The following is a 20,802-nucleotide window of genomic DNA, read 5'->3' on the forward strand; positions in this document are numbered from 1 at the left end:
TATCTGTGGATGTACAAGTATTACTGAGAGTAAATAATGTGTGGGCTCTTGTTAAGTTCCATGGGGTTTTCTTATCAGTTTCAGCCGTTGCTTGAATAGATTTTGGTGGCAATGAAGGACGAGTTCATTTTGTAACAGTCTAGTTGGCACCAGAGCCAAGGACTTCCATCCACTGTAATTTTCACTCTGACGTTTACCTAACACATACTAAATGATCTCCTGCCACAACTCTAATGAATTCCTCTTTTTTTTTTTTTTTATGCCTTTCCTAACTGCTTTCTTCTCTCCCCCAGGTTAATAATTACCAAGCAGTCAACTTATTACTGCTCTGATTCTAGGTAGAACCCTTTGCAGGGATGTAGCTGTGATAGTGGGAATGTTGGTTCTCAGCATCACTCCCACTGGCATCCCAGTACCAGCCTGTTTGCACCTGAAAGGCTAAAGTGAAACCTAGGTAGCACTGTGGGAGACTGTTCTTGGTGGGGGTTGGGAGTGAAAGAGAAGAGAAGGAAGAATATCTGATCTTGTGGTGGTGGCTTTGCCTTGAGGGGTTTGTGGGCCTGAGTACACCTGTGCAAAGCAGGAGCCAGGAGCCAGGTGTCTGCTTGGTGGTATTCATGGTCGATAGGCTGGTGCACTTCTGCTTGCATAAGCCTTTGTCAGTAAATCTGGTTGTTTCGGTTGTTTCAGTGCTTTTTTTCCCCCCTTGTCATCTATTGTTTAAAAAGAAAAAAAGCCACTTTGTCAAAATGGTGCTTGTATAATGGCATATTAACATACACTATAAATTTTTTCATGAATCTAAGATTTTTCTCAGTGACTTTGTGCAGTCACTAGAGGAAGTTGATGCTCTTTTAATTGAAAGACCCTCTAGGCTACTGGCAGTTTGAAGATCTGCCTTAACTTGTAGTGCAGGAAACAGGTTTTTAAAGATAGGTGTATGTATTCCAAATGTATATATGATCTCAAAAATGTTGCTTTTCCTTTCTCTTAGAGGGCCAAGGACAATAAACAAGAAATTGAAGACTTGGGATCTGCAAGAAGGACTTTTAATATCTCTGTCAGTGGAGGTAAGACATTTATATTTAGAATTGAATTTATATTTAATTATGTAGGGAGTGTAGCTTTCCTACATCAAACTACTTTGCAGAGAATGTTATGCAGTATTGCAGAACTGGATGGGATTACCAGCTGTTGCTTTTAAAATTAATTTTATACCATCATTTGAGAATGCACTGCTCTCTTGCAGATGTGGACGGTTTGATCACCCAAGCTTTGCTGACTGGCAACTTTGAGAGTGCAGTAGATCTCTGCTTGCACGATAACCGCATGGCTGACGCCATTATCTTGGCCATCGCAGGTGGACAAGAGCTGCTTTCTAGGACACAGGAAAAGTACTTTTCTAAGATACAGAGCAAAATTACCAGGGTATGTATTTCTGCTAAGAACCAACATGCACGTAGGCTTTTGGCAACCTCTTTTTCACCTTTCAAGTTTTCTCGCCATTCTATAGGGAAGCTAACGCATGTTCAAGTCTTCCACACAATCTCAGAGCACAAGTATTTATCGTGTTTTAATACAGTTTATTGGTAAGGAAAGAAGAGGCACGGAACCTGGGTAGCGCTCTCCTAGAACAGGGCTGACTGCTGCCAAGTATGGTCACTTCAGGAGTTTGGGCACCTGGCCTCACAGGCTGCAGCCCAGAGGTAGAATTTTGTTGGTCACTATCCGTGATCCAGTTTCAGACAGCAATAGTTGGCATTTTTAGAAGTGGATGAATGAAAAGAGGAAAATCTCTGCAGGGTTTCTCTACCTGTTTAGCTGCTTTCCCATAGTTGTCCTAAACCAGGGAGAGCTTTGTACTGGATAGTGGATGTGTTCTTTACAGTTCATCCTTTGGAGTAGGATGTTTTCATGGAGAGTTGAACTGTTATCTGTGCTAATAAGTGAGTGCTGATCTTGCAGTTATGACCTTACAGTTGTTGTTCAGGTGTTTCTGTTTCTTTTCTGGTCCCAAATGTCACGCCTACTGTTTGTTCAGCTGTTTCTGAGCTGAAACTCTTGGCATCACAAGGGCTTCATTCAGCAAGTAGCAGCACAGTCTGCCGGGTCTGCCTTTTGTGAGAAGCAGGGAAGCAGAATTACTGGAAGCAAAGTTTTTGATGAACGAAACTGGAATTTCACTTCTGGTAACTGTGAAGAGACAGAAGAGTACATGTGTGAAGGGTAGGGGTACTAGAGCCAGCTTGGGGGTACTGCTGCTAATTTGCTTCTTGCTTTGAGCAGGGCTCTCAACTGCCTCTCACTTGATACCAAGAGCTTTAATGCTGAATAAAACAGTGAACTTAACTAGCAAGTGCTCCTTGCTTCATTTTCTGTAGAAAGTTTATGGCTCAGTACTTGGCATAATACATCTTCACCTACAGAAGCAATGCTGAAGAAAGACCACCTGCAGCAATCTCAGCTCACAGAGATGTTTGTGTTCTGTTGCATGCTTTATAGCAAGAGTAATTGCCCTGTGTTACCCAAGCTTGTTCTGTGATTTTTCAGTGAGCCCCTTTTAGAGTAAAGTTGTCTCTTGTGGAGCTTTTGAATTGCAGTACCATACCTGCCACATCCCTGGATGCAGTGGGAATGTATGCTTGTGATACACTTGAATATTCAAATAATACTGTACTATAAGAAATCCTACCAAATTCTTAACCGTGGTCTCTTCTTCGGCTCTAGCTCATCACTGCAGTAGTAACAAAGAACTGGAAGGAGATTGTGCAGTCTTGTGATCTGCAGAATTGGAGAGAGGCTTTGGCTGCTGTGCTCACTTACGCCAGGCCAGATGAGTTTGCAGCCCTCTGTGGTAAGGATGCCTTACAGACTGGATAATATTCATCCTGCTTACTGCAAAACTGTGCAATTCTGTTGTCCTTCAGGTAAAATACTATAATGCCTTGCTAGCTTTGATGGATCATAGGGTTTTTCAGTACTGTTGCTGTAGGAGGAGGAGAACAACCTCTGCAATGTTGATTTGCTTGTATGCTCTCTGGTTTTCTGGGCACAGGGGGATGCCTCTGAGCGGGCAAATGTGTAACGGTGAAGTTGGTGTGATGGATGTCTCAGCCAAGGGAGCAGTCTCATGGAGCACTTCTGCATGAGATACAAGTGGAAATGTTCTAGAAAAGCTCTTTATGCTTTACCAAGTGTGTTTTGATTTTGGAGAAGGTGCCCTTTTTGATCAGTTAGCATGCCTGCATGTGTGCTGTGTGGCAGGCAAGTAGCTAAACTAGTTTGGTTCCTAGGGGAAGTCTTATTAACAGTACTGATGTGGCTGACACCTGTGTGCTTCTCAGACACCTGCCTCAGTGTTTGTTGTGCTGTGCAGGCTTTTTTCAGCACACGCATCACCCCAGAGCAGACTCGCAGCTTTGCTCGCAGTGCCTTTGCAGTTGCACGCCCAGGTCACCCTCTTGAGTTGTCCCAAACTCCCGTGAGGTGATCAGTGCTGGAGGGTGTCCTCACAGATGGAGCCCAGAGGCAATATCGCTTCTCTCTGTGCTGAGCAGGGACGCAATGAGTGTTGAAAGTTTTCCCCATGCCAGTAGCAACCAGGGGATCTGCAAGGTGGTTAACCAGCATTGTCTTGACTCATGTTTTCCATAGATCTGCTGGGTAACAGACTAGAGAGCGAGGGGGACAGCCTGCTGCGAACACAGGCTTGTCTCTGCTACATTTGTGCCGGCAATGTGGAGAAGCTTGTTGCCTGTTGGAGCAAAGTTCAGGATGGAAACAGCCCCTTGTCTCTTCAGGTCGGTATTTCCATGAAGAAAGATGTTGGAAGTGATGCGTGGGGATCATGTGGCACTTAAATCAAATGGCTGAGGGTAGAGCTTTGCTCATAGGATCGTATCTGTATCTGTTGGAAAAGACCTCTAAGATGATCTAGTCCAACCCATCTCCACCATGCCCACTAACCATGACCCTCAGTGTCACATCTCCAGGAACAGTGACTGCACCACCTCCTTGGAGGCAATAGCTGTGTGTATATCAAGATGCAAACGTTTTGATTCTGGAATGGGTACTTTTAGCAGAAATAACCTGTAATTTGATATCAGAAAGTGTACTGTGAAACAAAATAGCCCCGGGGTCTACTCTGATGGTGACCGTGCTAATATACTTCCTGTGTTGAAGGCCCATAGGAAGCTGTAGGGCTTAGTGTTTTTGTAAAGAAGTGACTTTGAGTGTTCACATATTTTGTGATAGATGCACTTTGGACATTTCTGCTTTTGAAATAGATCACTTAGACATTATGGAGGAGAAATCTAATAAATGATTTAAATCGTGAGAGAAGCTTTGGGAGGGTTTGTGTAAGTGCTTTCTCCAGGGGTTTGCATGTATGAGGTTTGGTTTCCGGCAGTGAGAGATCATATATAGCAAATATCTTGAGGGAATAGGAGGATTGATGACAGTGAGATGAAGCAATTATTGAATAATTTATTTTATGGTATAATCTTAGTTTCTTCCATCTGTTCAGGGCCTTTGAAGGACAAGTATTTGAGAGAACTCAAAGTAATGCTACCTGACCGTACCTCTCTATCTTTAGAAAATTGAAGGGAATGGAATAATTTGGATTTTACTTGTTTTTCTTTTTTCTCACTTGCAACTTTCTGGAAGTGTCTTACCCATCTTACCCCAAGATGATAGCTTTGTTAGACACTTCTGTTCTGATTTGTGTGCTGATTGTGTTGTTCTGCTCCCTCTAAAAGTGATATTGAATAACAATCATAATGGTCTGCTTGCTAGTTATGATATGAAATTACTAAGAGTCCCAGAAGCTGGTGGTTATTGTGATGATTTTTTTTACTTGTTTTTTTTGACATACTGTTTTGCTGGGGAAAAAACACAATAATACCAAAATAATGTATTACTGAAGAGTCAACCAGCACTCCTTATTAGTGAAGTATTGCTGAAATCCTGTGTGGTGCACTCTTTTAAATCTATTACTGTAAGATTTAAAAGAGCGTTTGAACATTGATGTTGGTAAGTGAACATTTGTAGTGCCTTCTAACGTAATGCAGAAGGTTAGGCTTCTCACTTGAGTGAGAGGGGTCCTGCAGAGTTGCTGAGAGCATGTCAGCCAGGGCCTCCTGCCCCTTGCTCTTCTCATTTCCCTGTTTTCTTTGACCTGTTCTTCTAGGATTTAATAGAGAAGGTGGTGATCCTACGCAAGGCTGTCCAGCTCACCCAGGCTGTGGACCCTAATGCTGTGGGGGCTCTTCTGGCTGAGAAGATGAGCCAGTATGCCAACCTCCTGGCTGCTCAGGGCAGTATTGCTGCAGCTCTGACCTTCCTGCCTGCAAACACCGACCAGGTATGTGCCTTCAAACTTGGTACTCCCTCTCTCTGTTAATAGGCCCCTTTAAGCAAAGATGCCAGTGTAATGCAGTTATCATTGGAAAAACCCCTCCAGATGTGCTGGTGGTGCTTTTTCCCCTTGGTGCGTTGACCTTGCTGAACTGGCAGAAGTACATGACCTTGTTCTAAGCTATAATTTCTCAGAGTTGTCATTGCAGACAGTGTCTGCCAACAAGGCTGTTGTTGCTGTTGTAAAGCCAGCCACGTTTCTCCTGCAAGAAAAACTTACTCAGGTCAAATAAAGCAGATCAGGCTTCTGAAGAGACGCATATTTGTTGATGTGTGGCTGGCAAATCACTTGCTGGGATGCACTGGGTGGCAGTCAGTGTACTTAACCTTCCTTTGCTGTCTTTTTTGCAGCCGAACATTGTGCTATTAAGGGACAGGCTTTGCAGAGCCCAAGGGGAATTGCCAGCAGGACAGGAAGCCATCAGGGCACCATATGAGAGACAGCCCATGCCCAAAGATCGAGCTGGCCCTGTGGTGGGACAGGTGCCAGGGCCTCAAACTTCAGCACAGCAGTACTACCAACAGGTAAATCGATGTTGGTATTCAGTATAAGACATCGCGCTTGAGTTCTGGAAGATGATGGCAAGAGCACTTGGTTTTCCTTTCTTTTGGTCCAAGCTGGGGCTCTAAGATGTAATCACCAAGCACCTTATGGAGATAATCATCTGTGCTGCTCTTCAATCAGTAGAGATTTGTTCCTTGTCTGGAAACATCTCTTACACCTTGCCATGCAGCCTGTGGTTGAAGATCAGGTTGAAAGCCTCTCAGCCAACTGCAAGTATAGGATTTAGGTAGCACGGCCAGCGGGTGGGGCAATAGCAGGACAGGGCTGGACATGAGCTGTGTCAGAAGGGAGAGACCTGGTGAGTATGGGACTAGGGGAGCTATGCAGACAGGAGGAGGAGCACCGAGGAGACAGATGTTCTGCTTCTAGCTTCTGGGCTGAGGATGGCACTCCATCAGGCTACAAGGTAGGATCTCAGCCACTGCCAGAGTGCAGTGCAGTGGACAACTCTGGCTGTGTGAACACTGAAAGAATCTCAGCACAATGCTGGAGCTGGCCTTTCTGTGCAGGAGAGGTCTCCCAGTGCTGCCCTTCAAGCTCCGCCTGTCAGAAAAATGGGATCAGGGTGGAAGAAGGGCTGAAGAGCAATGGGGAGCTAGGCTTTGCTGTCTCTCTCTTTATGTTAATGGTTGTGGGTCCCTTTGCCTTTTTTTGAGGCTGTTAACAAGTCAGCATTCAGAAGGGACAAAGCCTTTATCCTGTTCGTACAGCATTACCTCGCTAATGCAATTGCATCTGACTTTGCGTCACTGCTAATAATTAATTCAGCTATTCTTAATTGTGTGCCTGACCTTCCTCCTTGTAATGAGCAAGACACTGTTTGGCTGTGGAAAACGGCACATTTCCTCTAGATGGCGTGAGTTTAGCAATGATTTTCAAAACACTGTTCCCATCTCTCCTATGGCTTCAGGAAAGCTATGATTTAAGAAAGCCCTGCAGGTGATTAAAAGCCAGGAGTATCACAAGCCCCAGGAGTACACTGTGAGTGAGTTGCTCTCAGTGCTCTTGGTTTCTCTGGGAGTTCATGCTCGGCATGAGCTACAGCAGGGACTTCAGGCAGGGCCGTGTCAGAAAGGTGCCTGGTGGTACTTTGGTAAACCAGAACAGAAATAAATGACATTTTAAGTCTTATCTTTTTTTTTTTTTTTTCTTTTAAGAAAGCAGGTATGTTGGTTTGTTACGTTTTGAGCCAGCATTTCCTTAATTGTTGTCCCAGATAGGAACATGCCTTTAGTCAGATTAACTCTAGTTCAGATAACTGTAATGATAAAAACTTGATAGTAATAAAAACTTGGTGCAGAGCTTCACAGTGGCTGTTGAATGGCTGATGGCAACAGCAGCATAACACTGTGCAGAGTTAAAAACGCACCAGAGGCGTCTGAGCTTTCCTTATGCCTGTGCTCAGGGAGAAAGGGCATGAAGATAGATGTTTGTGCCTGTGCACGAGCTCAGTTCAGATTTTAACTTTTTAGTGCTTCTGAAACTCAGTGTAAATCATATTGTGTGAAGCAATATGTTTGAATTTAACACAGGACTTGTGATTTCCAGCAGCAGTTAGTGATGCTCAGTGCTGTGCAGTACCCTGAGGGGAACTTCTGCGAAAACAAACTGATAACATTAGTCCTATGAAGCCCTTTTTGTGGCAGACCTGGCTTGCTGGCACGTGTAACATCGCACTTGCTTCACAAGCTGCTGTAGCTGCCTCTTCTCTGTGCTTAATCCTCACTCTGTGATTCACTTCTGTGCACAGTGGTTTTGGCTGTCTTGAACGCACTTTTTCCTTCCTCTTGTGATTTATTTTTTTTTTGGTTGTGTTAGAGGTGCCAGCATGCAAACCTCTCTCTGTTCACTTCTTTGCATCTTGTTTTGTGAAATCCTTTAGACTTTTTTTATTGCTTTGTTTTCCATGATTGGTATTTCTTTGTTCAATTCAGGTTAGAATTGCCCCTACTGTCACTACCTGGAGTAACAAAACTCCCACTGCCCTTCCCAGCCATCCTCCTGCAGGCTGTCCCTCTGACACACAGGTATAACCTTTGCTATTCCTCTCCGAGCCCCTGTTCCACCCTGATAGATCCCCCGGTGCCATCTGTGCACATGACACAGTCTGGTGTGGATAGAAGGAAGGAGCAGCAGCTTCCACACGTGCTCAGGTTTTGCTCCTCTGCATCCTTCGTTACATTTTTTAATGTATTTTTCACCTTTGCCAAAACAATTGGCTCTGGAAAGTTTTGCGTAGGAGTTCGATGTGACCTGAGCCCAGTCCTTAGGATATTTCAAGCATGATATTTTTCCTTCCCCTTGGAAATCAGAAGCATTAGAGTTAATACTCAGTCTTTTAGTTAAAGGTGTTTGCCCCTGTGCTGCTGGTAGCTCTAAAAGGGAAGGTAACTTTCAGGCCACTAAATGCCAACCAGTTGTTTTGTTGCGGGTCTGCTCTGGTGCTGTGTTACCATCACCAATGAAATCCTACTTTCCACCACTCTTTTTCCTGACATTTTTTTTTCACAGGGGGACAAGCCACCTCCTCCAGGTTTTATCATGCCAGGTACTGTTAACCCCAGCGCACCACCACAGCAAGCCACATCTCCAAACTACAGCATGTACTCGCAAGCAGGCACCCGGCCAGCGTACCCACAGAGTGAGTAGCTGCATCTCCCCTTCCTCCCACCGTGCTGGAGCAGCCAGGTGATAAAGGGGTGTCCCCATTTCACTGTCAGCCCACTCCTTGTGACTAGGGGGATTCCAAGCCAGCCTGACACTCCTGAAACAATATATGAGGAACCCCACCTTTTTGTGAGGCCCATATATGAGACACTGTCAGATGCTGTCTTCTCTACTGAGGTATCTGTAAATAGCTCATAAGCTTGCTTCATGCCCACCAGCCCTTCCATAGGTGTACTGGGGTCAGAGACCTGGGGATGAGACTTAGAGAAGCAGCACTGGGCTTCCCAAGAGGGATCCACCCCCATCTGCCTGTGGCTGGGACAGTCTCACTGAGGTTGCAGGGGACAAGGACCACCTTCTGGCTCCCTGCTCCCTAGAGCAGGCTGAGTTTTAAGCAGCAGTTCTCAGGTGACTGGCAGTATTTTGGGAGCTGGGATGAGGCTGTACAGGTAAGTGGTGGGAAGGAGCAGGAAGTAGAGGAAGCTTGTATGTGTGTTCTGAACATACTGACTGAATTTCTTCTTTCTGTTTGTAGCATATCAGAGCACACAGCAGTACTCTTTTGGAACGGGGGAAACAGCTCTGTATCAGCCCCAGCAGCCTATTGCTGCCCCTGCTTCAGCCTCTTACCCAAGCCCTGCCTCTAACACCAGCCCTCCCTACCTACCCACTGCGCACCCTGTGCCCTCCCCACTGTACCCTGGGCAGCCTCAGCCCTCCCCGACGAGCCTGAACCCTGCCTCTTCATTCCCCCTTCCTCCTTCTGGTGCATCCTTTCAGCATGGCAGGCCAGGACTTCCAGCAACTTCTGTGGCTTATGCGTTACCTACTGGACCAACAGGTACTCTGCCTGCAGCCAGTGACCTTCCTGCATCCCAGAGAACAGGTCTGCGCTTTGACTGGGGGGAAAGCGGGAAGGGGGTCAGGGTTTGGCTCGATATCTCACTTGAACATCACTTACTATTTGTGCATGCTTCATGGTGAGTGCTCTGTGTGAAGTTTTCTCGGGCCAACTCAAGGCACTTCTGAAACACTGGCCTACATGCAGCTTTCGGTTTGCCCTAGGCACAATGCTGCAGCATCACCTCATTGTGAGGCTGTCATGTGCAGTGGATAAATGGCAGCACAGCGATAATCTGTTGAGGCTGACACCAGCACCCACTGTGTGGCTGCAGGGCAAAATGAATTCCTCAGCGTGTCCCTGCCTTGTGAGCAACAGGTCAAGCTCAGGCTTGGCAGCATGTTTAATTCAGATTGCATTTGCTGGGGCATTGGCTAACTTTGACTATTTTTTCCCTGGTCACTTAGTGCAGCAAGTGTTACCATAGCTGTGTATGCCTTAAAAGGTAATCAGAAGTGATTTAGAAGTGTTTTAGGTGGCCTCTTTTCTGAATGCTAATCAGAAGCATGTGTGTGGCTGGGCCCCTAGGAGCATGTTTGAGCAGGCACGGTGAGAGCATGCACCCAGCTGAGGACTGATGCCTGCTGGCAGCACCTGCCTGAATGTATTTGTGCTTTCTGAGACCTAACAAAGCTGTCTCCTGGCTGGCAGCTTGTGAAGTAGCAGCTTTGCATGTGTCAGTCTGTGCAGGCGGCAGGGGTAGTCCTTTCCTAAACATGCTTCACGTCCAGGTGGACTAGATCTGTGAGCAGAGGGAATGCTAGATGGGATCTGAGAGGTGTCATAGGCATACTGGTAGGCCCTAGGGAACTCTGTGGGGACTCTGTCACTACTGTGATGCAGTGTAGAAACTGGGAAGAAAAGGACTTCTGCTGTGAAGAAACGAAGAGGACCGTTGTGGGCAGCTGCAGTGGGCTGACTACAGCCAGACGTCGAGTCCTGTTCTCCTTGGAGTTACTGTACTGGGACCTTATCTGACCCCATGTTACGGGATGTGGCTGATCTGTATCTCTAACTCAGTAGGATTATTAAAATGGATAGAATTGTTGGAAAGGCATCCAGGCTTTGGAGGTAGATCAGCATTGTTATGCAGACAGCATTGCTTCTGTGCCTCCAAACAAAGGCATAGAACAAGAAAATCGTTCTTATCCGTTTTACTACTGTATTTGCGTCACTGGCAGGCACCACAGAGATCACTGCATTGCTTAGGTTAAGAGTGAAGTGCTTGTAGCCCATGTGATGTGCTTGAGCAGATGGAGTTCTGCATTCTGAGTGATAGAAACCATGGGCATTAATGATAATACGTGTAATTCACATAGGCTGTGACCTAACATATCTTGCTTGGGTTGTTTCAATAGAAGGGAAGTGGAGGTAGCATTATCAGCACTGCCTTGCCAGATTGCCTTTCAAACTTAAAAGCTGTCTGTGCTGTGCTTTTTATAATCTTTCTGGGAGTTACCAGCACTGTTTTTATTTCTCCCCATAGTTGTAGGGAGAAGGCAGTCAAGTGCCAGGCCTTCAGGAAACCAAACTGGCACGAGTTTTCTGCTGGCAAATGCAATGCTGGGGCTGAACTGCAGAGGGGGCTTCAGGGCACTGCTAGGTGCAGTGGGGCAGGTGGCTGCTGCCTGCAGCTGGACAAAATAGAGGTATCCAAAAATCTGATTTTTTTTTTTTTTTTTTTTAAAAGGTGACTTGTTTTAGGAAACATGTAAGGGGAGGAAAAAGCTGTGTTAATGCTGTAGTTAGTGTGTGTAGACTTTGTATGTTTAACCAGAAACGCATCTAGCACAGTAGCTGCATTGCTTATGGAAAGGAGCCTTCATATGAGATCTCTCTGAAGAGCAGAAATCTGTAGCCAGAAGTAAATCCATAGTTGTGGCTGTTCTGGAGCTGAGTTCTGCAATGGTCTGATACAGCAACATCATGTCTCACTTTGCAAATGTGTTTGGTTAAGGGGAGCGAGGGACAACATGAAATGTGGAGTCTTGAACAGTACCTGGCCTTTGAGCTGCCTTAGGTTTAGAGATGCACTTGGAAAATAAATGGGTCTGTGAAGGACTTCTCTCCTGCCTTGTAAGTGTACGTAGCCTCAGTACGTTAAGCCATGCTTGCATCTTGCAGTCAGTAACTGAGCCCACATTGATTTTCATTTTCAACTTGTCTCTCTTTTAATCTGCTTTGAAGGGAGTTGGAATCTTCAGGGTCTTGCATCCTTTTTGGAGTTGTGCTAGAGAAGCTGTGAGCTATGAACACATCAGACTAACCTCAGAGACGGGAGTTGTTTAACCCTGATGTTTCTCTTCTCTTTGCAATGGTTACAGTGTGTCAGTTGTATTCTGCCCCTTGGGTTTGTTGCCCTTCCATGTGGGTTTGAAGTGACTTTTTGCCATGCTAGATGCAGACAAACTCTAGACAGGCAACCTTGACTATAGCAAATGATTGGCATCCACCTTGAGGTCAAGTCCTTAAAACATCTGAAGAGTTTTCTGGAATGAAAGAAGGATGGTGAGAAGAGTGTTGCTAAGAGTAACAGTCTGTCAGCTGTGCTGGCCCTTAGGAATAGAAAATGAATGCTGGAAGAGATAAGAGAGTGGGCCAGGACTCCTCAACATTTGCTCAAAGCAAGAAGTGCTGATTTACTGCATGGGAAGAGAAACAGGGCTGTATGGGGGAAAGGCAGACAAAAACAATTTCACAGGGTGGGTTGGACGAATAGCTCCTGTCTCTCAGCTGGCATTTTAATTAGGTTAGATGTTTTTCTTCTGACTCCTTACTCTTATTGAGCTAAAGTGTGAATGTAAAATTCTAGGAAGAATGCTTTATTGTTTTTGAGGGAAAACCTTTTTTTTTTTTTTTTCTTCTTAGTTCTTTGCTTTTTATCTGCAGAAAACCTACCAGCTCAAGACCAGGCCTCTCCCTTGGCAGGTGAACTAGCTGAAAATGATCACAGCCGCTACCTGAAATTAATTGAACAGACATCAGTAAATGCATATGTTCCTCAGAGAACATCAAGTGCAATGCTGTTTTCTGACTAGACTTTAATCAATTCAAATGTATAATTCCTTAATTAAAACCAATAACAACAAATCTGGAGTTTTTAACCACAGAGACAAAATGCTGCTATGCTTTTTTCTTTCCCAACAAATTATTCCAGGAAACTATCAGCAGTGTGTGAGGCTTTCTAATGTGTTCCACTGTCAGCACTGCAGAAATTAGACTTCCTATATTAGAGATACTATGGGAAGGGATTTTCTGGACAGGGAGAGGCAGAACCCTCGGGGCAATGGCAGTGCTTCCCATTTGTTCACAAGAAGCCAGATATGAAGGGGTCTTAATTTGTTTTCTATTTACTCCATCAACGTGCTCTGGATGTGAAACTTGTTTAACAAAAGCTCGGGAGGTAATGAAATTTCAGAGCACTCGAGCAAATTCCGCAGTGACGATACGCTCTGCTGTCTGAGGTGAATTGATCATTTGCTAAGTGAAAAACACTGTGGTGAAAAAGTCCATTGAGCGGGGATTTGGTTTCTGCTTTTTGTGGCTTTGTGCAATAAATCCTGATTACTTGGCGAGGCCGCGGTAGTGCTGACAGAAAATGTCTGCTCTGGGATGAGATAGGAACCATTTCTAATGCACTAACGTGAGCTTTGGTGTACAAATCTTGCAGCTTTCCTTGAAGAGCAGAAGGTTTGGTACATTGGACTGGGAGTGAATCTGCTCAGACATGCTCTTTTGCAGCTTGAAACAAATTGTCCTTGGTGGAGAAAGCTAGATGGGCTGCCCCAGCATCCATGAACCTGCTGTAACTGGCAGGGGAAGCCTGGTGTTGTGGCTCCTGGTGTCTCACGGTGGCTGGGTGAATCTGGCTTGCGCTGTTGAAAGCTCCTCTTGCCTCTTCTGTCTCCTCTTTCCAATTAGTTTTGCTGGGGAATGCGTGTAATGAAAAACAAGTGCTCGTTCCTAATGTCATATGGGTAGGAGAAATCTTCACGGGTAACTGTGAAGTTGTCTCAACGCATGCAGTCTGTGCAGCAGAGCTGTGTTTTGGCCATGGTAGGCAACTGCCTGCCTTTTCACAGGGCCCATCTGTTTCAAGTAGTTATCCTGTGAAAGGCATGCTAGTTAGGAGAACGGGGAGAAAAAAAAAAAGGAAATAAAAAAAGAAAAGGCTAAGTCTCTGCCACAGAAAGAAGCCAGCCAGAGCTCCAAGAGGCATCTCTGCCCTCTTCTGAGGTGCTCACAGTCTCTTTTTTTTCTTTCTGTCCCAGGACCTCAGAACGGCTGGAACGACCCTCCTGCCCTGAACAGAGCTGCCAAGAAGAAAAAGGTATTCTAGAAAGTCCTGCCTCAAATGATTGAGTGCTGACCACTTGAAAAGCAGTAACCTAACCTGCTCTGAGGGAGCTTGTTCGTGGGAGAACGAAAGAGAAGGGTTAGCTACAAACAAAAGCCACATCTTGTGAACAGAAAATGGCCTTCACGTCTTTCCAACATGCATTATCTCTCTCAGAATGTTTATGCCTCTAAAGAGAATAGTGGCTTTGTGCTAGAGTTGTTGTTAATAACAACACGAATCCCTGTTTGAAGGAAGAGAATACTTTTGGACTGTTTTCATTGCAGAAAAGCAGTTGAGTTTTGCCTGAGACGATACTTAAGAGACGTGATGAGGCTGGGCAAATTGTTACAGATTATTGACTATACTGGAGCTGAAAGCAATTTATCCTGATTAAGGGTTTGACCCTGAGAGATCTGCTAAAAGTAACATAATTTTCCTGATAGAGATAGTGCAGTTTAGTTTTAAAAAAAAAAAAAAAAAAAAAAAAAAAAAAAAGGATTTAGATTGCAACAGGACAGAACAACTGGGGATGCTTGGCACAGAGCAGAGTGAGCCTTTTCATCCCCTGGTGCTCCATAGCAGTCAGCATTGCTCACAGTGCATTTGGGAAGCAAGTCTGGAGCATGTCAGGTGCTTGTGGGAAGGAAAAAAGGAGTTGGAGCAGGCAAGATATAAGGTCTGAGTGAAAGCAGTCTCCCGTGACCCTTAGATTTTGGTCTCTGCTTACAGCTAGGAAGCCGTTGGGTAGAGGGGACTTTGTGTGTTCCTGGCTGCCCCTGTGCTGGGACCTGCGTCCCACAGCCACTGTGCTGCCTTCGGGGCTTAAGGCTTTTGGGCAGAAGGGAAAGAGTAGTCAGTGAGAGCTGCAGGCTCAAGTGAAACCCTTCTGCTGTGTGTATCATGGCCACAGTTTCTGCCATGGCTTGAGGGGCAGCTCCCCTCTGAAGGAGTGATGTTTGTCCCAGGGTCCTGTTGAATATTAAACAAACCTCATTGAGAAATGTTTAGATGCTTACTTTGCTTACGTCCACTGCACAAAGGGGGAGATTTAGGCTGTAATAAAATGACTCACTACATGGGTTTTATTGTAAAAGAAAGGAACACTCTTGCATTTCAAGGCACAGCATGATTTGCAGCTGTTTTCCCCCTAAACTAAAAAACATGGCAATTGGCATTTAAAAGTTTATTGTTGTGATTCATTGCATTTGTAACTGTCATCAGTGCTGTAACAGGAATATTCTTCTTGCTGTCCTATACCACCAGCTTAATGCTGGCATCTTTCAATCAGGATTGCGTTCAGCCTTCCACAATAGTTCATTTTTCTTTGCACCTCTAAAGAAATGTGTGTATAGGCATGGGAGCTCTTGGTTTTGTTTGGATTTCTGTCTGCCTTGTAGCAGAAGCTGACAGCTCATTTTGTTGTCTCTTCTCTGTACCAAATGTTTCCAAAATACCCCTGTGTAAAGACTGGCAGATGCTCGGGGATGAATCTGAACTGCGCTCATAATCTGTCTTAGTGCAAATGTGTTTGCCAGAAGCTTGAAAGCCTTTCAGAAGCTTTATCGGTGTGTGCTGCTAGCTGTGACCTATGTGCTGCATGGACAAAAAAGCAGCTACAAAAGTCTAAATGTAATGATCAGAATGCATACAGGTGTAGGTTCTTTGTATGCAGCTGCTGACAGAGGAAGGAGTGAGTGAAATCCCACCTGCCCCCATTGTTTCTAAACCCCAGAGGCTCAGCTCTCTGCCTGGCTGGGCTCTCAAGTGTTGTGAGTAGGGATGTGGGGAGCTGGGAACTGTCTCTTTGTTTGCAGTGGTGGCATAAGTACTGTTTGTTTTTTCCCAGGTCCCCGATAACTTCATGCCCCCAGTTCCCATCACCTCACCCATCATGAACCCGCTGGCGGATCCACAGGCACAGATGCAGCAGCCTCCAGCAGCCCCAGTGGGCACACCCAGCTTTCAGCCTCCGCAGCTCCCTGCAGGGCAGCAGGCACCACCGGGCCCCTATGCACCCCAGGCTCTGGGGCCGTGTGTCGTGCCTCCCACTACCTTCAAACCCAGGACAGAGGGAGCTCCTGGGGCCCCAATAGGCAATGCCATCCAGGTAACGTGACATCGATGTTGTGTGGTTTGGGTTTGTGTGGTAGTAGAGCTCTGTGGGCTGGGATGCTGATGGCTGGGTTGCGTGGCTGGGGTTAGTTAAAAATGATGTGGGGTTGCAGAGTGGCTTGGAAAGCCTCACCTGTGCTGTTTCTTAGCATGTTCAGGCATTGCCAACAGAGAAGATAACCAAGAAGCCCATCCCTGAGGAGCACCTTATTCTGAAGACAACATTTGAAGCCCTTATCCAGAGGTGCCTGCTGTCTGCTTCTGATCCGGTAGGACTCTGACGTGGTTCTAGAGTAACCCTGTATTCAGGTGAACTGGTGTCTTCAGGCACAAGCAATGCATAGGAACACCGTGTGCACATGTGGTGTGATGGTTTGGAAGCAGAGCAAGGCACTGCTGGCAGTCCAGCTGCCCAAGGAGGAGCAGCTGGTATTATGCCAGGTCAGAGCTGAGGCTCGCATCTATGAGTACGTGCCTCAGATTCTTATGTCTGGTTTGTGATTTCTGTTAGACTTGTCTCAAAAGGAAACAACGGGTAGCTGAGAAGTGGAAGGCTAAGAGCTCTAACATAACTGCTGAAGCTAGGCAGGAACAACATCCCATAGTTTTTGCTACATTCTGAACAAACCATCCATCTCAGAGCTTCTCATTTCTTCCCAGTAGTCAGTGAATAGCACACCAAGCCCAGATGCTGACTGTTTGACTTATGCACGCTGGAGGGTGGATGATGTAAGACAGGATGGCACTGGTCAGCAGCCCAGACCCATGCTCCCATTATTGCTGCTGGGAACTGAGGAGTCAGAGCCCTATGGATGTGGGAGTAAATTGAGCATTCAGTGTCACTTGTGTTGGCTTGCTGCACCATTTCAGGTGTCTCTAGAGTTTTGACTTTTGTATATACTTGCTCCTCCTTTCCCCCACGGGTCTCAATGCAACAGTTTCAGTGGGCTTGCCCACTTGTATGGAGAAATTTTTAAAGGCCATAAGCCTTGCTTTGGACAGACCCCATTGTGTTCAGTGGCATTTGATTCCTCAAAAAATTCCTTCTTTTTTTCCTAAGATTATTCTTCAGAGTATAGGCCCTCAGTCCTTTTGTTTCTTGAATCATGTTTCTTTTCCCAGATGCACAGTGAAGGCAAAAGTATTCACATCGGCACACAGGAATTGCTTTTCTGCTCTGCCAACACAATTTGATTTCTCGCTCCTTAAGTCTCTCTGCTCTTAGGCAGAGCAAGCATTTCTGGCACTCAGCACTGAGAAACACTGCCCTGACTGCACGCATCAGTTGCTGTCGGCATATATGTAGGCATCGCTCCTTTATTACATGCCAAAGGGGAAAACGAGTGCTTGAAGAGCATTAATGCTTAGGGTTTGGAACAGGAGAGGGCCAGGAGAACAAACAGCTTGTACTTGTGCCTAATTTCCTGTGGCTGGAGAGATGTCTTGCCTTACGGAGCACAGTTAATTTCTCTTTGCCTTAGCACTGACAGCTGGCTTGTAGATCTTTTCACAGGTTTTGAAACAGATTTCTAGTGGTCATGTATGTAAGAGACTTAGGAAGCCTAACAGGCTGTTTCTTACCAGCTCCTCTGCTGTGCTCCTTCCTTACCTGCCCTGTCCTTTGGCAGCTGCTGAGGGGGCTTCCACACATGACATGAGAGTTCTGCATCCAGTGTTCTTTTCTATGCCCTTTGCCATCTGAACAGCTTCCCCTAATTTCTGGCAGAGCAGGTAAGCCTTCCCTTAGCCTTAGATTTTATCTCTCTGCAATTACTTAACCCAGAGACAATTTTCCTGTTTCTGGGGAGATTCATTTGAAGATGGGTTGATGCATGGGTACCGATGTAGGAGTAGGTTCCAACACACTTGTGCACTGATAGAAATTATACTGCTACTGACCTTATTTTTGCTTTTGTAATTGTAATCTGAATGCTCTGCTAACGTGTTTTCTTGTTATTTTGGAGTAAAATATTTTATTTCTGTTGCTGTTTGAAAAACCAAGTGGATGTAATGCATTTCCCAAAGAGGTGCGGTGCTGTGAAATACAATGGGATGATTTTTAAGAGTCTTGTGGCAAAGTCACTCCATAGATACCAGTGGGTGGTTTAGTCTACATGGAACTCGTGGAAGCAGAAAGGATCTTTAAGAACAGTTTGGGTTAGGCTATTAGTTTTTCTGTTGACAGCTCCTGGCTTGACTAGTCAGGCAATGAAAAACATAGCTAGAACCTGCTGTAAATGATGACTGCTTGTGCCCTTCAGTTCTCAGTGACATCACTGGATACTTAATTTCAGTAATATCTTTATTCAGCCATTGCAGTGCTTTGCCAGTACGCCATCAAACGAGAGTCCTGCTCAATCTCTGTCCCACTTTGCATGCCAGCTGTACTGGTGGGTTTTATAAATGACCCTTTGGATGTGCCTTTAAAGGTTACTGTGTTAATATAGGTAACTGGAGCAGTTGCATTTGGAGAACTGAATTTCACCTGGTCTTTCCTAGCAAAACGAAGGGAGAAAAATACAGAGCAAAACCATCAGGAAAATGGTTTTGTCGAAAACATTTCATGTGTTGCATAGACCTCTTTGCAATGTGCTTACTATTGCCCATTCTTAATGTGTTTTTCTTTTGCAGCAAACCAAGAGGAAACTAGATGATGCAAATAAACGCCTGGAATTTCTATACGACAAACTTAGGGAACAGACAGTAAGTGTTGTTTTTACACTTTGCCTCAGTTAAATGGCTTGTTAACTAGCCTGGAGACATGAAGCTTGGTAGGTTTTTTTGTGACCACAGTCTGCTGCTGCAGGACTCCCACCTCAGGAAACCGCAGCCATTGGGGGCTCACAGGGGCAGGGATTGCAATGAATCTGTCTTCTGCTTGAAGTCTGCTGTCAGCAGCTTTGCTACTGTCCTTAAAATAAAGGACCCAATTCCAGCCCCTTTTTTGAGAGGCAGAGGTGACAGTCAGGACTTCTGTTGTGCTAGCACTCCTGTTTTTGCTTAACTCCGACCTGCCTCATGTGGCTTCTTTGCAGCTCTCTCCAGCCATCGTTAGCGGCTTGCACAACATCGTGAAGAGCATCGAAACCCGCAACTACGTGGAAGGACTGAACATCCACATGCACATAGTCAGCACCAGCAACTTCAGCGAGACCTCTGCTTTCATGCCTGTTCTGAAAGTTGTCCTCATCCAGGCCAATAAGTTGGGTGTCTGAAGTAACCCTTTACTTGCAAAGCCTGTGATGGTTGCTTTTCCAAAGAAGTGCATTTCTACAGCAAACATGCAAGATGCGGACCAAACGCCAGTCCTTACAGCATGTCGCAGTAGAGCTCTGACAAATGGCATTATGCTCTCCCTGCAGAATCCAGCATTTTAGGCGGGCCTTGGAGCCCTGGTGCTTTTCTTTTTATTTTTAACCGTTTTCTCATCCCCAATGGTTTGTCTACAGATAGTGTATTTAATGGGGATGGCGCCCCATATTGTCAATTTTTAGATGCATGTTATACTGTTAAACAGTGGCTTTTAATAACAGATACATGTGAAAGCGAGAAGATAAGTTGTGTATCTGACCCTGCACCTCACTGTTCCTTAGACACCAGATTAAAGAGTCTGATCCTGTTGTAAGTGTAGTTGGTCTTTCATTTTACAAGATTGCTTGCAATTCTGTTGTTACAATTTACATGTCATATAGCTTAATTTTGCACTGGGACAAATGAGCGAAATAAAGGCTAATGTTGTATTTTCAATAAATGTTAATTTATTAAAATGTGTTGTGATGAAGTGCAACTTAGATATTTTGAACCTGGAGTACAGCGAGGCAGCTTTCTGTGGCTCCTGAGCTGCAAGGATATGTTTGTCTTTCTGTGTTGCTCGTGATAAAGCTCTACTCAACATTTACACTGAGCTATTGACATTTCAAGGAAGGGTTTTACAGGAGTTCTGAACAGATCTGTATGTATTTATTAAAAGCTGAGAGCAGAAATAATGTGGAATGGTTTAAGCCACCCTTACAGAGATGTATGTCTATACAGTCTGCAAACAAGGTGCCAATTGTTTCTTGCAGTCCCCCAAGCATGGAGACTGGCCTCTGCTGGGGCACACGAGCACATGCTGTGCTGTGAGAGACTGCGAGCAAGCCTTTTCTGCTTGGGTCAGGTGAGTTTCTCAGCTCATGGCCTCTTCTGCAGCATGGTAGGAGCTGGCTTTAAGAATTTCCAACAAGTGTGCCATGAATTTTTGGTATCACTATGTCTAGGCTAGAAAGAGCAGTTGAAGGAATCAGTCAGTTGAAAAGAAAACAGCCTGTGAGAAGCAGTTCTGTATTAAAAAAATATATACACATGTAGAGTCTGTCTGTGCAATGTAGATTTGGCAGTGCATACTGCAAGAAATATTACAGATAATAATAATGCAAGTTATGGCTGATTCCTGTGACTTCACACTGATTATGAGTTTGTCAGGCAAAATAGCTCTGCTCCTCTGAGGGAACTAAGTTTAATCCTATTTCTAAACTGTTATTTGCTGACCTCCTAAATTTTTGTGATTGGAGAATGTGCAGCATTGAACTGGAGTTACTTTGTTTCCAAAATGTAAAAAGCCATTGAACTAATTTTCTTCCTGTTAATCTCAGATATAGATTTCTTACCAGTGTTAGAAGTAGTTTGTCTGCAGCTCTTTTTCAGAAGGGGTTGGAGGTAGGTACCTTGCATAGAATAACGGAATAAATCTGCCTAAGCTGGGGCTGTGCTTTGCAACTCGTGGCTGGATCGCTGCATTGCCTGAGTTCAGCACAGGACTGCCTG

General features: G+C 45.2%; 1 protein-coding gene across 16 annotated transcripts in view; it reads left to right on the plus strand.

Moving 5' to 3' along the window:
- Positions 1 to 19,766, plus strand: part of SEC31A (SEC31 homolog A, COPII coat complex component) — a 34,712-nt gene extending 14,946 nt beyond the window's left edge. For 4 of the 16 annotated variants that reach the window (XM_042871193.1, XM_042871194.1, XM_042871191.1 and 1 more), the window contains exons 15-29: positions 995 to 1,070; positions 1,250 to 1,428; positions 2,728 to 2,854; positions 3,655 to 3,800; positions 5,189 to 5,362; positions 5,767 to 5,940; positions 7,915 to 8,007; positions 8,492 to 8,621; positions 9,183 to 9,533; positions 12,417 to 12,476; positions 13,820 to 13,878; positions 15,734 to 15,994; positions 16,149 to 16,268; positions 18,631 to 18,702; positions 19,035 to 19,766. In XM_042871193.1, the coding sequence (XP_042727127.1) occupies positions 995 to 1,070; positions 1,250 to 1,428; positions 2,728 to 2,854; positions 3,655 to 3,800; positions 5,189 to 5,362; positions 5,767 to 5,940; positions 7,915 to 8,007; positions 8,492 to 8,621; positions 9,183 to 9,533; positions 12,417 to 12,476; positions 13,820 to 13,878; positions 15,734 to 15,994; positions 16,149 to 16,268; positions 18,631 to 18,702; positions 19,035 to 19,214 (2,202 nt within the window). In that variant the 3' untranslated portion in view covers positions 19,215 to 19,766. The remainder of the gene's footprint in view (positions 1 to 994; positions 1,071 to 1,249; positions 1,429 to 2,727; positions 2,855 to 3,654; positions 3,801 to 5,188; positions 5,363 to 5,766; positions 5,941 to 7,914; positions 8,008 to 8,491; positions 8,622 to 9,182; positions 9,534 to 12,416; positions 12,477 to 13,819; positions 13,879 to 15,733; positions 15,995 to 16,148; positions 16,269 to 18,630; positions 18,703 to 19,034) is intronic. The other 12 variants (XM_042871195.1, XM_042871196.1, XM_042871197.1 and 9 more) reach the window with 12 other exon arrangements.
- Positions 19,767 to 20,802: the final 1,036 nt, after the last annotated feature.

The sequence above is a fragment of the Lagopus leucura genome, unplaced genomic scaffold (assembly GCF_019238085.1).
Source record: "Lagopus leucura isolate 7727_CA_CO unplaced genomic scaffold, USGS_WTPT01 Super-Scaffold_100004, whole genome shotgun sequence".
NCBI classification, from domain to species: domain Eukaryota; kingdom Metazoa; phylum Chordata; class Aves; order Galliformes; family Phasianidae; genus Lagopus; species Lagopus leucura.